The sequence below is a fragment of the Podarcis pityusensis genome (genome assembly GCF_964106645.2).
Source record: "Podarcis pityusensis genome assembly, chromosome: 3".
Lineage (NCBI taxonomy): Eukaryota > Metazoa > Chordata > Lepidosauria > Squamata > Lacertidae > Podarcis > Podarcis pityusensis.
This window is the reverse complement of record NC_138026.1, coordinates 66,843,881-66,861,136: the sequence shown is the minus strand read 5'-3', so window position 1 is coordinate 66,861,136 and position 17,256 is coordinate 66,843,881. Positions and strand designations below refer to the sequence as shown.

Genomic DNA, 17,256 nt, shown 5'->3' with positions numbered 1-17,256 from the left:
CTCCACTTTTCTTATAAATAATTCCTGCATGAATAATGCCTTTGAACGCCAAAAACTGTGATTATTCCATTCTAATTCACCCAAGCTGCAAGATCTGCTAACATACCACTGTGGATTTCAGGCACTGGTAGACAATTAGTCAAAAGAAACCTACATTTCATAATTTATGACCTTTCCTTTCCTTTTCTTTTTTTCTAATCCAAGGCTGGGGTTCAAGATTACCAGACATTTTCCAAGAGCCTAGGAGGACTAGAGGATTGGATAAAGCAAGCTGAAGAAGTGCTAAAAGAACAAGACCCAAGTAATTCATCTGATCTGTCCACAATACGGAATAGAATGGAAGAGCTTAAAGTGAGTTAGGACAGAAGCATGGCTTTTTTTTTACTTGCGAAATTTGTCTAATACTAAAGTATGTTTATTGAGAACAAACGCTTCAGGAAACCTTTTCCCCAATAAAGTAAACTGTGAGTTGTTGTTTTCCAGCAGAACATAAGGTTTTAAACTGAATATGTTTTATTGTAATGGATGTGTCTAAAATCTTAAATTGTGCTAAAATATGAAAGGCATCTTACATGAATATCCATAAAAGCACTGATATGTATGTTCATTCTGGTTCACTGATGATCAGCATCCTAGCCCATATGCTCTGATTACTTCTTTGTTCCCTGTCACTATACAGCGCCAGATGTTAAAATTCAGCAGCATGGCACCAGATATGGATCGTCTGAATGAGCTGGGATATAGACTACCCCTGAATGATAAAGAAATCAAAAGGATGCAAAATCTAAATAGGCATTGGTCCATTATTTCGTCACAAACCACAGAAAGATTCAGGTGGGACAACTTATAAAGGACCAAAGTTTTAACTTGGACTGAATGGAGGTTTAATGTAGCACGGTTAAATAAATTTGATGCTTCCAGGCTTGGTTTTTAAACTTATTCTATAGTTTCATAAGCCTGGGAAAAATTAAAAGTTTGATGGATTCAATTGTGTTCCTGAAAGCAGAATAATCTCCATTAGTCTTCCCTAACCTGGTACGTTACAGATATTTTTGGACCACAACTGAGCTGGCTGGGGCTTCTTATAATCCATAGTATCTGGAGGGTACCAGGTTGGGAAAGCTAGCTCTGCTTGTTTCTATAAAAATGTGTTGTCGTGCTGCAATTTGGCTGCCAACAGGTGCTACTGCAAACTACAGCATGACAACACATTTCAGCACAAATGAAAGATGGGCAGCCCAAGCAAACTTTGGAGGGGGTAGCCGCAGCAGGCTGCAGCAGCCCTCCTCCCCCTGCCCCAGCTCAGCTAGTTCCTCTGCCTGCCAACTTTGGGGCCCTGCTTGAAGGGAGCAGGGGCACAACCCCATGTGTGTGTCCACACAGCATTAGTACCTGTGGGAAGCTTGAGAAGACTCATTCCTGAAATTGCCCTCCTGTACCCACTTACCTGATAGTAATCTCCTGTACTTACTAGTGAATTTTCTGAAATAGCAACAATGAGCTAATCACTTCATTTATTGAAACGGAGGTTGCTTTGCTAAATCAGGTCTTCCAAAATGAAGGTAGCTGAAGGTTTTTGTTTATGAACTAAAGGCACATTTTAAGTGGGGAAAACATATTCTTCTAACATTCAAACTAATGAAATAGGCAAGCAGAAATGTGTGTGTTTATTTACTGTGGTAGTTGTTTTAAATTAATTTTTATGTACGTACTTTTTCTTTTTTTAAAATACCCAGGATGAATAAATAAATAATCTGATTTAGGCCAAAGTGAAGTGAAATGGCTCCCTTAAGAACTGCTGTAAATTTGTTTTAGCAAGCTCTGAGGTGTTACTGAATCACTCTTTTATCCTTGCAGTAAGCTGCAATCCTTCATGCTGCAGCAACAGACCTTCCTAGAAAAATGTGAGACTTGGATGGAATTCTTGGTTCAGACGGAACAGAAATTGGCTGCTGAGATTTCAGGAAACTACCAACTTCTTTTGGAACAGCAGAGGGCGCACGAGGCAAGTTGTAATGAAAAAATGAGCAAACTGACAATACAATCTGTGGCTGGATTGATCAGTGGTTTGTAGATTGCAACCACTGCAACCGTAAGCGTTTGTTGTTCAAGTGTTAGGTTTTTTCATCTTCCATACACCTTCACTCATTCTGATTAACTGTGTTATATGTGAGCTGGAAGTCCATTGGTATCAGCCGTAGCAACTGCTGCGTGTGAACCACCCTAGGATCTACAGATATGAAGGGTGGTATATATAAATTTAATCAATAATAATGATGATGAAGAAGAATTTCTGCACAATGTACTGTGCAAGATGATTGTAGAGAGTGCTTAGTCTGAGTTCTACAACTAGAAGAGGGTACTTGAGTCAGGTGTTGTCTTATTTTGTCAAATGATTTTCATAGTTTGATTTGCTCAGTCCATTCCTCATCCACTATCATCTATCTATCTATCATCTATCTATCTATCTGTCTGTCTGTCTATCTATCTATCTATCTATCTATCATCTAGCTATATTTCATAAATTTTATATACTATTTGGTTGTAAAAACAAACTCAAAGCTGATTACAAAAAGCTAAAACAATAAAATCAAGAAAAATTCACAACCATACTTTAAAACACACAAAAGTTAAAATGCTAAAACATCTTACAAATTACTTCAAGTGTTTAAGCATCTGACTAGGCTTGTCTAAACATTAATGTTTTTAGCAGGTGCCAAAAAGAGTACAGTGAAGGCGCCGGCTTGATCTCAGCAGACAGGGAGTTCCAAAGTGCAGGAGCTGCCACACTAAATGATTGAGGACTTAGAAAGACAAATGGGTATTATATGGTACCTGTAGTTAGCCAATTCCACCCATTGAGAGCCAGTTTCTACCACATTGAGAGCCAGTGTGTGGTGTAGTGGTTAAGCCAATTCTACCACATTGAGAGCCAGTGTGGTGTAGTGGTTAAGAGCAGTAGACTCGTAATCTGGTGAACCGGGTTCGCGTCTCCGCTCCTCCACATGCAGCTGCTGGGTGACTTTGGGCTAGTCACACTTCTCTGAAGTCTCTCAGCCCCACTCACCCCACAGAGTGTTTGTTGTGGGGGAGGAAGGGAAAGGAGAATGTTAGCCGCTTTGAGACTCCTTCGGGTGGTGATAAAGTGGGATATCAAATCCAAACTCTTCTTCTTCATCATCATTGTAGCAGTCAAGTGGGCACATGTGGGGCAAGGCAATCTCCTAGATAAACTGGTCCCAAGTTGTTAAGGGTAAATATATTATGGGGTACATTACTTCCTTCAAATCCTTATATCATCTATAGAAGATCTCATTTTGAGTATATATAAAAACTTCAGTTAAATAGATGGCTCTGTCTGAGTGTTATTTTTTTCCACAGGGTGACATTGGGAGTTGGGTTGTTGTCTCCTGTTGTCCTCACTGTTGAAAGGTCATAGACTGAACTGGCAGATCTGTGGTTATTCATATGCAGGATCCTGGGATATTTATTTTTAAAGTGGGTGGGAGGGAAATAATGCCTCAGTAGGTCAGTAACTGAAGCCCTTGGTCATTTTTTTTTAATCTATCAGGCTAAACATGCTAATATATCATTGCATATTCCTTCACCTGTAATGCGATTCTTCTGTCTCTATTTTTAAAGTCTTCCATTGTGGAAAGCTAACAGTGGAGCTTATTGCCACCAGAGGTCTCTAGGGAACAGGCTGTAAACATAACGAGGAATGCTCAGCCACGCTATCTTAAAAGTTGAAAAAGCAATGTGCTTGTTTGTGTTTAGAATACAGTATGCTTCCAGGGTTTTTCCCTTTAAAATGAAGTTTCTTCCCCCTGTTGTGTAACAAAAAATTAAACAAGCAAAAGGAAAATCTCTAGCAAACACTACTTGAAATGTGTTACAGTACTTATACATCATAGAAAGCAATATACTATCATTAATATAAAAACAGGATTAAAAATTTGGTGCTCTCAATTTTCATGGCATAGACCAGCGGTCTGCAACCTTTAAGACAAAAAGAGCCACTTGGACCCGTTTCCGAAGGAAAAAAACCTGGGAGCCGCAAAACTCGTCATTATAAAAATAACGCACGCACCACCCCCATGCGACGTCACAGCCAGTACAGCACCCGCCACAGTGGGGGGTGTCGGGGCGCACAATGCGCCTCCTCCCCTCGCTAGTATCCGCCCCAGAGCGGCTCCGGAGCCGCGGGTTGCAGACCCCTGGCATAGACCAAATAACTTGAAAACCACAAAAAACCCCGACACTTTGATCCTGATTACTTAATGAGTCATCCAGGCTTTGGGAAACTACTTAGGTCAATTGGTACCAATAACCAGTTACTTTGTTTGTTTAGAGCAGTCTATTAAAAAAGCTGAATTCTAAGAATACTGACTAAGTGGAAAAATTGTTTTGGAGCCAAATGCTTCAGTGTCCTTAAGCTTGTTTGATTCCCCCCCCCCTTTTTCTTCTTTTTTAAACTTCTAACACGCTAGCTGTTCCAAGCAGAGATGTTTAGTCGGCAGCAGATTTTACATTCCATCATCATGGATGGTCAGCACCTTCTTGAGCAAGGACAGGTGGATGACAGGTAAGAATGTGCAGAACTTGACTCTTTATAATTCTGCAGAATTTTTCTCTGTTCTACGCAAAGTGTCATAAAGTGCAAAATTTGTTGGATTTTCTGAACACATGCCTCTGTGTTTTTTCCTCTGAAAAAGCAGTTGCTTAGTTAGCAGTAGGTCAGCACAGGACTGCCGGCATTTTGCACACACAAATGTGTACACACTAATTCCAGCTACACCACAGTTTCCATTCTGTTTTGCTGCACTGAAGCTTCCACAGCCAGCTGGTGGGTGGGCTGAAGGGTTTTGCTGTTGATTTGTTCCCCCTGTACAACCGTTTGGACATCCAGCTGCCAACTGTGTTCTTCTTCAAATGAAAGTTAAATTGGATAGTTCATTCAGAAGAATAGCCTGGGAAATTGTCCACACCAGCAAATACAAAATTCAGATTATTGTAGTATACCTAATGAGAGCATTTCATTTTCCCTTCCAATCATTATTTGTGCTAACACAAATTGCCAGGGAAAAATAGGCTTCCCCCTGCCTTTTCCTAGAAGAACTTTCTTATAACCTTTACAGCTAGAATACTAGAAGAGCCTTCTGGATCAGACCAAAATCCAGCCTCCATGGCCTGCAGAATGCCCCCAAGCAGAGTCTGAGCACATTAACACTCTTTCCACTTGGGATTCCCAGCAGCTAGTCTGTAGAGACATAGTACCGTATTTTTCGTCCTATAGGACGCACTTTTTCCCCTCCAAAAATGAAGGGGAAATCTGGGTGCGTCCTGTGGGGCGAATGCAGGCTTTCGCTGAAGCTTGGAGAGCGAGAGGGGTCAGTGCGCACCGACCCCTCTCGCTCTCCAGGCTTCAGGAACACATCCGCAGCCTAGGCAGCCCTGCGGGAGTTCCCGCAGGGCTGTCTAGGCTGCGGATAGCAGCCTGCTTCCCGGAGCACCGGGCGCGCTGAAAGCAGAGCGCCCGGCGCTTCGGGAACACACCCGCAGCCTAGGCAGCCCTGCGGGAGTTCCCGCAGGGCTCCCTACGCTGCGGATAGCAGCCTGCCGCCCGGCGCGAGGGGCGCCCTAAAGCAGAGCGCCCCGCCCGCCGGACAGACATCCGCAGCGTGTTGGAGCCCTGCGGGAGTTCCCCACAGGGCTCCCCACGCTGCGGTAAGCAGCCTGCTGCCCGGCGCGAGGGGTGCCCTGAAGCAGAGTGCCCCTCGCGCCGGGCAGACATCTGCAACATGTTGGAGCCCTGCGGGAGTTCCCCACAGGGCTCCCCACGCTGCGGATAGCAGCCTGCCGCCGGCGCAAGGGGTTCCCTGAAGCAGAGCGCCCCGCCCGCCGGACAGACATCGGCCAGCCCCACAAGCTCAGGGGACAGCAAGGAGGCGCAGCGCCGCCATCCCGCTGTTCCCCAACCTGGTTTTGGGGGGGAAATAAAGGGGAAAAATTTCCTTTATTTCCCCCCAAAAAAACTAGGTGCGTCCTATGGGACGGAGCGTCCTATGGGATGAAAAATACAGTACTTCCAATTGGAGGTAGTACACCCCCATGATAACTAGTAGCCATTGACAGACTTATCCTTCATGACATGGTCTAATCCTCTTTTAACACTGTCCAGTTTTGTGGCCATCACTATCTCCTCTGGTAGCAAATTCCAAAAGTTTAATTATTCATGAAGTACTTCCTTTTGTCTGTCCTGACTTCCAGCATTGAGCTATAGTGGGTGATCCCATGTTCTAGTGGTGTGAAAGTGGGGAAAAAGCTTTTGGAGGGGTCCATTTTCTCCACACCATACATAATTTAATTATTTTATATTCCCTGTTACTCAACTGAAAAGCTCCCATTGGTGTAACCTTTTCTCATAGGGGAGTTGCTTTCTTAAGGATGTCAGCTGGGCCCTGTGTATTACCATTGTTGATCTAGTAGTCTGTCAGTAACACCTAGGACTTTTTCTCTTGATACCACTGTTGGCCACAGTTCCTTGTATTCCTCTCCTGGAAAAAGTTAGTTCAGGCACAGTGATCTGAAATTGTACATTTTATTGTTGTAAGCTTCCATGGAACCTTGTGGTAAAGGGTGAATAAGAAATAAAACAAAATAAATCTTCCACAGTGAAGACAGCTACAAATAATGTTTTTCCTCCTTTAGCATCCTTTTGGACACCTTTTTCAAAAGTCCAGTTGACTCTCTAATGAAGGTGAAGTTGGAAGATGTGGGAGATGTAAATTCTGGGTTTAAGCTTCTTGGGCACTGGGAAAAAATATTAGGCAACAAAAGTTCTTCTTGAATGCTGCTTTTCTTTCTGAAGTAGTTCTATGCCATTTTTCTTCAGTTCATTATTGTGCTTTTTAAAAACTGAACTTTGTAAGAGATCACAGTCTGACCAACTTTTGTTTATCCCTCTTTTTCCTCCATCTTACTGATATGTACAAGCAGTTGTGTGCATTGCCAAGCAGCACAAAAAGGAATAAACTTCATCAAAATACTCTTTTTCAGCTTGTGCTTTATCAATGTACTTAGGTGATTGTTCGTGTCAGTTACTCAGATGGAAAAATCAGAAGTGACCAGGAGGAACTGCTAACTGTGGCAAACTTTGCATGTGTTGATTTCAAAAATTACTTTAGACATTCTTAACCTTCATTCAGAAGGAAGGTGGAGCAGAGTGAACCTAAAGAACAGTCACAGGGATGCTTTCATCCCTAGAGTGTAGAGGAAAATGCAGTTCAGTAAAAATGTTCTCATAGAAATACTCTGGTCTAGACAAAACATACAAGTGTTTATATGCTGATAAATACTTAAGCCAAGATGACTAAATTGCCATGTCTAGCAATAAAATGGAATATATGTATACAGGACATATCAGAAGCCTGGTGGAATTTTGCGGTCTTTATAATCTTACCCTTGAACTTTGTTTTTGTTTGCTCCTCATCTGCCCTCATTGATTCTTTCAAAGAAATTTGCAGATACTCTGTGGTATCACAATGAAACCTTAGAGACAAAGGTACTGACTATTCCAGCTGCCTTAGCTTTAGCTCCTCTGATCACACCAGAAGTACGGTAATAAGACCTTAGAATTGGAGCTCTGACATCAACCAGTTTTTGTTAAATTAAAGCATATCATGTTCACAGACACTACAGTTTTGGAAGCTCTCTTGGTGCTGTTTGGCTGAATGACAGATATCAAAATCCTTCATTTTGTGTCCTCTTATAGGGATGAGTTTAATCTGAAACTGGCCCTCCTCAGTAATCAGTGGCAAGGGGTGATTCGCAGAGCCCAGCAGAGGCGGGGCATAATTGACAGTCAGATTCGCCAGTGGCAACGCTACAGAGAGATGGCAGAGAAATTGCGCAAGTGGCTGGTGGAAGTGTCTGGGCAGACAGCAACTGGGCTGGGCAATGTTCCTATACCACTGCAGCAGGCTAGAGCATTGCTGGATGAAATGCAGGTAAACCTTGGCAAGCCCTTAAAGTTATAAAACTGGAATTAAGTACAATTTTTGCTGCAAGTAAAAAGTGAATACATTCATCAGTTGTAGCCACAATTGGTATAAAATACATACAAAGGATGTCATCAAAAATATCAGCCTAGCATCTGGCTGATTCCCCATTAATTAGCCATACCTAGTTGCTGCTTATTCCCCAGATTTGCTGTGAATGGCTTGTTCCAGGTGCACTTCTTTGGTGTACATCTTTAGGGAGTCCTTGAACCTTAATGCTTACCAGCCAAGTTCAAATCTTATATACAGATTCATAGTGTAGATAGGTATGAAGTATTGGGAATTTATAGTAACTGGGGTAAAAGAAGACAGTGAAAGGAGTCTCTCCTGCAGTTGTGCTGATAAACAGTAAAAGAAAAGGATAATAGCTCTAAAGTTCTGAAACTGAATATAGGGAAAGGGTAAGGGAGGCATCAGATGCTATTTCTGAAGGGTAGCTGATGCTACAGCATTCCTGTATTTCAGGCATCCCCAACCTTTGGCCCTCCAGATGTTTTGGACTACAATTCCCATCATCCCTGACCACTGGTCCTGCTAGCTAGGGATCATGGGAGTTGTAGGCCAAAACATCTGGAGGGCCGCAGGCTGGGGATACCTGCTGTATTTTGTCAGTACTTCATGAGAGAAACTGGGAGACTGATGTAAATTGCTGAGCATTCTAAGGAAGAGTGAAATGTAATTATTATTTTTTTAAAAGGCTTTGAACATATTTTGGTAACATATTTTTTAACTATCATTTTCAATATATGGGGTGGCCTCCCAGTAGTAGGAGGCATGTGTGTAGAGGGATAAAAGAGGGGGAAGGGGAATATTTTGGGAAAGATACAGAGAAAAATGGAAAGGATTCATAAAAAAAGAGAAGGGAGAGCAGAAAAGAGAGAGAGAGGAAAGAGAAAATAGGTTATTTCCCCCCTTTCTTCCATGCCCTGAGGAACAGCAAATGAAATTGTTGGTAGGTGTCTCTTTATTGTAGATATTGCTAGTTCTTTCTTTGACATAAGACAGGTAACTATTACACACAAAAAATTCTTTAGATAAAATGAATAAGAGTACTAATAATAGTTTGGGATTTAGAATAGTTCTGATCCATCAAAGAAATTATTATGAAAAAAAAACAGAATGATGCTAGAAGAATGTCATTGGTCTTTGCAGCTTAAAGAAAAGGTTCTCCTTCGCCAGCAAGGAAGCTACATCTTAACAGTGGAAGGAGGGAAGCAGCTGTTACTCTGTGCTGATGGTGAGACAGAAACATCCCTACAGTCTGAACTTTCAGAAATCCAGGAGTGCTGGAAATTGGCTAGCCTCAAACTTGAGGAACAGAAGAAACAGCTTACGTTCTTGTTAAAAGTAAGTTTACTTAATGAATTCACCACTTCAAATAATGCTGTTTTATTATGCCTCTGTGAGAAAGACAAAGTCACTGACCCCAGCTCTGTCCATGTCTCTGTTCGTAACTGCCTTCTCATATCAGGGGTGGGGGACCTGTGGCTTTCCAGGTGTTGCTGGACTACAACTCCAATCATCCCTGCTCATGTTGGTTGCGGTGGATGAGAGTTGGAGTACAGCAACAGCTAGAGGAACCCATGTCCCCCAGCCCTGCGTTATATAATGAGAACAAGATCTCATCTCTACTTTACATGACTATGTGCAAACTAGTTAAAACACTTGGAGTAACTTTGAGGGAAGCATTGGCCAATTGCATCAGCCTTTTTTGTATATTCTCTGTATTCTTTCCTTGTCCGGATCCTGAAAATTACATTCATATTGTCTTTCCCCACACCCTCTCCCTTCAGGACTGGGAGAAATGTGAAAAAGGCATAGCAGATTCTCTGGAAAAGTTAAAATCATTCAAGAAGAAGCTCTCCCAGCCACTGCCAGACCATCATGATGAACTCCACACAGAACAGATTCGTTGTAAGGTAAAAACACTCCTGCATAAGGGACTCTGGCCCCAAAGGAGATGCTATATAGCTGCAATGGCATAAAAGTGGCTGCGGCAGCCATTGTTCAGAAAATGAGGCAGGCTAGCTTATACTACTGGGCCACAGAGTTAAACCAGATTGGGGGGGGGGGGCTTGATCAGATGTCCCAACATCTCAAGTTTTGCTTAAAATCAGGCCTATAGAAGGGCTGCAGGTTTGATCAGATCAACTGTGCTGGGGGGAGGATGTTTCAAAGCCAGAATGTTTGAATTGAGCCAAAGAACCAGAACCCAGATACTTGTTTTTTGTTGCTATTATTTAGGATAGGAAGCTTTTGATAACTATTTTTATTGAATTATAATGATTTAATGTTAGGAAAGGGTTTCTCTTCTATAATACTGAACAGAATCACCAAAAGCAAATAATAAATGTGTATTTCTCAAATATTCCAATGCCTCATAGAATTTCTTCTTCCAATCCAGGAGCTAGAGAGTGCTGCTGAGGGTTGGACAGATGATCTTGCCCACCTAGCTCTGCTGAAGGAGACTCTGTCCTCTTTTATCAGTGCAGACGATATATCAGTTCTCAATGAGCGCATTGAACTACTGCACAGACAATGGGAAGAACTGTGTCACCAGGTAAAGTAGTATAATTCATGGGGGGGGGGATGGGAGGTGGGGCGTTCACCATTAGGTTGCACCAAACCTTTAGGTCAGAGCAGAGAACCAGTGTGGTCTAACATCTGGAGTGTTGAGTTTAGATGTGGGCAATTTGGGTTAGAATTTCCTGCTCAACAATGAAGCTCTCTTGAGCAGCCTTGATATAGCTCCAGGAGCTGCTTGAAGGAAAGTTGGTATGTATATGTGTAATAAAGAGACATAGTCCCATTGGCTGAAGAGCTTATGGGGTTGTCTTAGACACAAATGGAGCTCTGTTGGGACTCTGTGTATGGACTTCTGTGAATAGACAGTAGACTTTACCTGAGATTGAATCCCAGCTACATGTGCCTGCTCCCCACCTGTTCCCTTGCTTTGTGTTTGTGTATCTGTAGTCCTGTTTTGTATAACAGTCTATTGAAATTGTTCAAAAATAAATGTATAAATTGGGGACAGGGAATACAAATGGGGCTTCCATATGATACTGCTTTTGTTATAGAAAGGTCTGAATGCATGAACAGCATGCAGAACAATTGTAGGATTAGTTTCAACTTTGAGTAGAAAACAGCATCATTTAAAAATAATAATAACAAACCCTCTTAAACCAGTAAGCAACTTCCATTGCAATATGAGAACCAGTAAGAAGTTACAGACAGTTGCACCAGCCCAGGAAGCCCCTAACTTTATTCATTCAATTAGAAAAAGTAAGGATTGACATGCTACAAACTTAGACTTACCAGCCTTTTGTCATCTGATGGTTATACTGTGCGTTAGAGGAGAATTTACAAGCAAGGTTGCTAGAACCACACTTTTGCTAATGCTAGTGTGTGGAGAACCGCAAAAGGAAATGGGGTATCATTTCATCTCAGCTTAAAATACACAAAAATGGGGGCCTGCTGCAGTCATTTTATGAAGTGTTCACTTCCTCAGTGGAGAAGCTTATGTAAACTCAGAAGGAGCTGCACTTACAGAAAAGATGAAACAGCTGCAGTAAGTAGGATGCCGTTAGACTGTAGTCATACAATTGTCTTGAAAAATAGCCAGGCATTTTCTCTCAAGATCTTCTTGAATCTTCCTAATCTTCCTTTAGTCTACATTTTAAGATCAAAACAGAGTACTTATGATTTCATACGCAGGGGTCATCTTGTTAAACCAGACACCTATTATTTTCCTGCTGTACTATCTCCTCAAGACTTACTGCTTATTGCTTTTTTGATGTCATCCTTCATGTCTTTAGGTATGTTGGCTAGAAAAGGACAAGCAAATCCATGGGACTTGTGGCTTGTGGGCATATTACTTGTATATAATCTGGTGCCAATAGTGACCATATTTATGGATTGACTTGCCAATTTACTTGCATGGCTTTCATTTTAAAAATGCCTGTTGGGCAAATACAGATTAAATTATTAGTGTGAGCAGTAAAAGTATTTCAGTCTAGATCTGCGGTGACTTAAAGTTTGCCTCAGGTCTCATTTCATGATGAAGTCTTCCTCACATGCCAAATGTTAAGATAACTTTTGTCCTCCCCTCCAAATCTAAAGTATGAATTCAAATAGCAACTCTCTGTTTCATGTTAACTCAAGGCAAACCTAGACTGGCCCCCTATATTTATTTATTTTTATGTATATATGTGTGTGTATGAAGAAAAAATATAAACCAGTTAATAATAAAAAAAATCTCCAAGCAGTGTAAAGGGGTAAAGGGAACCCCTGACCATTAGGTCCAGTCGTGACCGACTCTGGGGTTGCGGCGCTCATCTTGCTTTATTGGCCGAAGGAGCCGGCTTACAGCTTCCGGGTCATGTGGCCAGCATGACTAAGCCGCTTCTGGCAAACCAGAGCAGCGCACGGAAACGTCGTTTACCTTCCCACCGGAGTGGTACCTATTTATCTACTTGCACTTTGATGTGCTTTCGAACTGCTAGGTTGGCAGGAGCAGGGACCAAGCAACGGGAGCTCACCCCTTTGTGGGGATTCAAACTGCCCACCTGATCGGCAAGTCCACCCGCGTCCCCCAAGCAGTGTACATAAAACAATATAAAATCAGCAAATGTAAAATAAAACCCATGTATACATAACTAAATTATGTATCTGGATTGGATTGCTGAAATAATTTTATTTTAGCAGGCATCTAAAACAGTATAGCAAGGGTGCTTGCCTAATGTAAATAAGCAGGAAGTACCAAAGCCTTGCTGCTGCCACACATAAACATTGACTTGTAGGAAGGTTCTAGGACACCCTTTCAGCTTATATGGGGATGTCCTTACCTCAGCACACCTAGGACAGTAGAACAGAGCCTGTGCATAATACTGAAGACTACAGTTCATCTTTGTGTGACCTCCAGTATTTGAAGATGCCTTCCTGACTTAAATGGGATTTGGTCCAGAAGTATTCTGAGATTAACCATGATCATTAAGCTGTTAAAGGAGTCGTGAAAGGTTTTGTCTGCACTTTTCTCTTCAGTGCAGAAACACCTGTACGGCAGCTCAAGGACTCTGTTTTTGTCACAGTGTGATTTTTAAAAATTTATTTCCTTGTACACATTTTTAAAGGTTTCCTTGAGACGGCAGCAGGTGAGTGAGAGACTGAATGAGTGGGCAGTCTTCAGTGAGAAGAACAAGGAGCTCTGTGAATGGTTGACACAAATGGAGAGTAAAGTTTCCCAGAATGGAGATATCCTCATTGAAGAAATGATAGAAAAACTCAAAAAGGTACAGTGCTTCTGAATTGCTTTTGTAGACCTTTCTTCAAACATTCTCAGTATAGACAGTTACATTAAGCTAGGTAAGCACTTTGAAATAATCTAGTGTAATAATTTGTGTTTGTAGTTCATTCTTATTATGTCATTATGTCATTGCTGCTAGGTAAGCAATAGGAAGGAACATTGTTTTTAGCTACTGTATGATTTAAATGTTCTGCAAGGCTTTGTTGAAACATGCATTACAAAGTACTTGTTTTATTATAGTCTTCAGCTGGAGGCTGTTGTGAATAATCTTTATGATCTCTCTCAATCCCTCTGTCATCCAGGATTATCAAGATGAAATTGCGGTCGCTCAAGAGAATAAAGTCCAGCTCCAGCAAATGGGAGAGCGACTTGCTAAAGCAAGCCATGAAAGCAAAGCTTTGGAGATTGAGTACAAACTTGGCAAGGTCAATGACAGATGGCAGCATCTTCTAGATCTCATTGCAGCCAGGTAAAATAGATGCTGATTGTGTTGCTGATCACCACAGCAGGCTAAATCATCCTTCTTACTTACTGTCCTTCTTTCTTGGCATTTATTCTTCATGATCCATAGTACCTGACATATAATGTCTGTGTTTGTTTTGAAATTTGATACTGGCTCTCAACCTATAACTGCATATATTGTAAGGGTATCTAGGCTGCTTTCAGGCTGTGGCTTTTTTGCAGGTATGATTCAACTGTATACCTGCAAATTTAGGTTACACAATTGAAATGCATCTGGGGCTCTTATGTAACAACCCCTGCCCCCCCCCCATTATTATTTTTTGTGGGTAAAAAAAAATGAACACAAGACAAGACAGTGCAGAATCAATCTGCAGTGAGTGTTTATTTTCAAAATGAAACCAGTTTCTCAAGAAGCGCTTTTAGAGACAAAACAATACATCTATTTTTTATTTGTTTATTGCATTTCTATACCACCTTTATCTTCCAAGGATCTCAAGGTGGTGTACACGGTTCTTCTCTTCCCCATTTCATCCTCACAACAATCTTGTGAGGTAGGATAGGCCAAGAGATGGTGACAGTGACTGGTCCAAGGTCACCCAGGGAATTTCATGGCGGAGTGGGAATTCGAACCCTGCTCTCCCAGGTCTTATTCCAACACTCTAACCATTACTCCACACTAGATTTAGATTGTGTGTATGACCGCATAGGAAAAAAACCAAGTACTCAGTCTTCATTGATTCTAGAATGAAAAGTGTGTATTCAGCTAGAGTCAGCAGTCTGGCTGTCATTGCTCTGAATCCTTGCCCTATGCTGTGCGAAACTCTGTAAGGTGTAGCCAGCCTTCCTCAAACTGGTGCCCTCCACATATTTTGGACTCCTATGCCCATCAGCCCCAGTCAGCATGGCCAACAGGCAGGGATCATAGAATCATAGAATTGTTGAGTTGGAAGGGACGCTGAGGATCATCTAGTCCAACCCCCTGCAATGCAGGAATATGCAGCTGGCCCATACGGGGATCAAACCTGCAACCTTGGCATTGTCAGTATCACACTCTAACCAGCTGAGCTATCCAACAGACAGTAATGATGGGAGTTTGTCCAAAACTTTTAGAGGGCAACTGGTTGGTAAAGTCTACTCTAGCCATTGTGGCCATTTTTACACAATTTACTCTCCTGTAAAGATTTGGATTTTTCAAAGCAGATGCCAACACAGAGACATTAGTCTCATATCATAACAGGAAGTGGTATTTCTTACAACACCTGTTTGGCTCCTCAGGATGTGGTTTTATAGAAAACAGTAGACCTAGAGCTGTACATGCATTCTGAAACCATTTTTGTTTATTTTGTACAAATGGCCTGCAGAACAGTGTCTCCAAATTTATCAATCCTACAAAGGGCAGTAGCTGGCCACTCAATAAGTCCAAAGGCCATTTTTACGCGCGCACACACACACACACACACACACACACACACTCCTGCTTAGAATACTTTCTAATGCATTCCTAATTTAACTAAATGAGTTGCTTCATTGAACCTATTTGGGTTCTGCTGCTTCCTCTCAAACCTCCCAAATGTTTTGCTCGATTTCAACTGTGTCATCACAGTTCAGCAGTTCGTAGAACACTGATGCTTTCATGAAGTCCACAATGGTGGCTGCACCATTTTGTCAGGCCAGTGAGGCAGCTTCTCCCTCATTGCACCTTTACTGTCCATTTCCCCAGGTCAAGGAGGCTGGAGTTTAGATGAGAGCTGTTGCCTCATCAGTGAAGCAGCTCAGACTGGGAGCTTATGCAGGCACTGGAGGCTCCCCTGCTTCCTGGCTCTCAGCCAGGCTGTGACTGAAGCAGGTGTTTCCATGTGCTTGTCCCTCCTCCTGAGTAGCTCTGAAGTGCCTGCTGACTGGTTGGAGCCGGGGTATCTGGATCCTTTGGCTCTTTGGGAACACTGCTGGAGGGTACTGTTCTTTTTGTTGCCCCCAAGTACAGGCTTTATGTCACCTCATGAGAATGAATGATAGCCATTCATGCCTAGAAGGAAAAAGCAAAGACAAAATGCAGTGGAGCTAATCCTATTTAGGTATATAAAGCATATCTTGTCTTTCTCAGCTATGCCCCACATTAAAACCTGGTTATTTTGTCTCATGGAACTTTTTAGGAAACTCTCTAAGCCAGCCTAAATCTCTGTGCCATGCTCCTTCACTGGGCAGTTTGCCCTAAGCAACCATCTATGGACCTAGAAAGGTTCTGTTTTTTTGTACCATGTATATATATATTTAAATTCCATTTCATAAGGAGCCTAACTTCAATATCTGGGGTGGGGAGGAACGAGATGGTTAGAGGCACTGCAACATGTATGTCTCTCCAAATATACATGGCAATTGGTCTTTTTCACTTCTAACGTGCTAGAGGGCAAGTTAGTGGTGGTGGTGGAGAATTGCAGCAGGGGAGGGAAGGCTTAAGCCCCACCTAGCACTGGCTATTACCCATCCTCCCCGCCACTCTGAGGTGCCTTGTATTTTCTTTTTAGAATCCTTGGCATAATTGCTAATCACATAATCATTGCAACATATAGTAAGACCCTAAGCTTTAGAGTCCTGTTGCCAGATCTTGTGGCAGTAATTAGATGCTTTCCTTTGTTTATTTTGAAGCTGCTGCCAGTTTCTTTGTGTGGTCTTCAATCCTAGCGCTATGAGAGAGGGATTGTAACTCTGTGAACATGTTCTCGATATCCCATGCAACCTTGCAAACCTTTATCATGCAGCTGTTCATAATATTTTCTCTACACTCATCCTTGCCATCTAAGCCGTCCTTATAAGGAACCTGTTGCAGTGCAACAAGTGGGTTATTTTGATTCCCTTCCCCCTCACCTTTTTGAGCAGGGGCAAGGAACCTCAGACTCGGGGGCTGAACAAGGCCGCCCAGACCTCTTTATCTGGCCTTTGAGACTCTTCCCAGGCCCTTCACCAGCCTTCCTCAAATTCTTTTGCCTGGTCTGGAATGTGCCCTTGGACTGTGATAAGGCCTCTCGCTTGCCTGGGTGGAGAAGTGTGTTTCTGTGTATACATCTTCCGCTTTCTCATGGCTTGGATGTAGTCTACTGCACAAGGTGAAAGTCACATCTGTTGCTCCACTCACTTTTGCCTCCAGACGTTTCCCACCGCTGGCATGAGGGTGTTGTGGTCCTTGGGCTCAGAAAGCTTTCCCATGCCTTTGTTACGATATCTGTTTTTGAATCCCATCAGGTTATTTCACTTCTTTCCTTTATTACCTGTATTTATATAGCAGTACACCTGCCTATGGAGATTAGTATCATACTGCCCCTTTGCGGATATTCCCAGGTGGATAACAACCTTTCTTCTTTGATTTTAAATGTGACTTGTTCATCTTAACTCTTTGTTACGGTTGCCACCGCATATCTCAGTATCCTTCATCTT

General features: G+C 42.3%; 1 protein-coding gene across 3 annotated transcripts in view; it reads left to right on the top strand.

The window, feature by feature from the left end:
- Positions 1–17,256, top strand: part of SYNE1 (spectrin repeat containing nuclear envelope protein 1) — a 281,513-nt gene that overhangs the window by 217,455 nt on the left and 46,802 nt on the right. The window contains exons 121-130 of one of the 3 annotated variants that reach the window (XM_080998321.1): positions 205–351; positions 680–834; positions 1,858–2,005; positions 4,491–4,585; positions 7,775–8,009; positions 9,213–9,407; positions 9,854–9,979; positions 10,465–10,620; positions 13,190–13,348; positions 13,665–13,831. In XM_080998321.1, the coding sequence (XP_080854447.1) occupies positions 205–351; positions 680–834; positions 1,858–2,005; positions 4,491–4,585; positions 7,775–8,009; positions 9,213–9,407; positions 9,854–9,979; positions 10,465–10,620; positions 13,190–13,348; positions 13,665–13,831 (1,583 nt within the window). Of the gene's footprint in view, positions 1–204; positions 352–679; positions 835–1,857; positions 2,096–4,442; positions 4,586–7,774; positions 8,010–9,212; positions 9,408–9,853; positions 9,980–10,464; positions 10,621–13,189; positions 13,349–13,664; positions 13,832–17,256 lie in introns of those variants that run through there. The other 2 variants (XM_080998319.1, XM_080998318.1) reach the window with 2 other exon arrangements.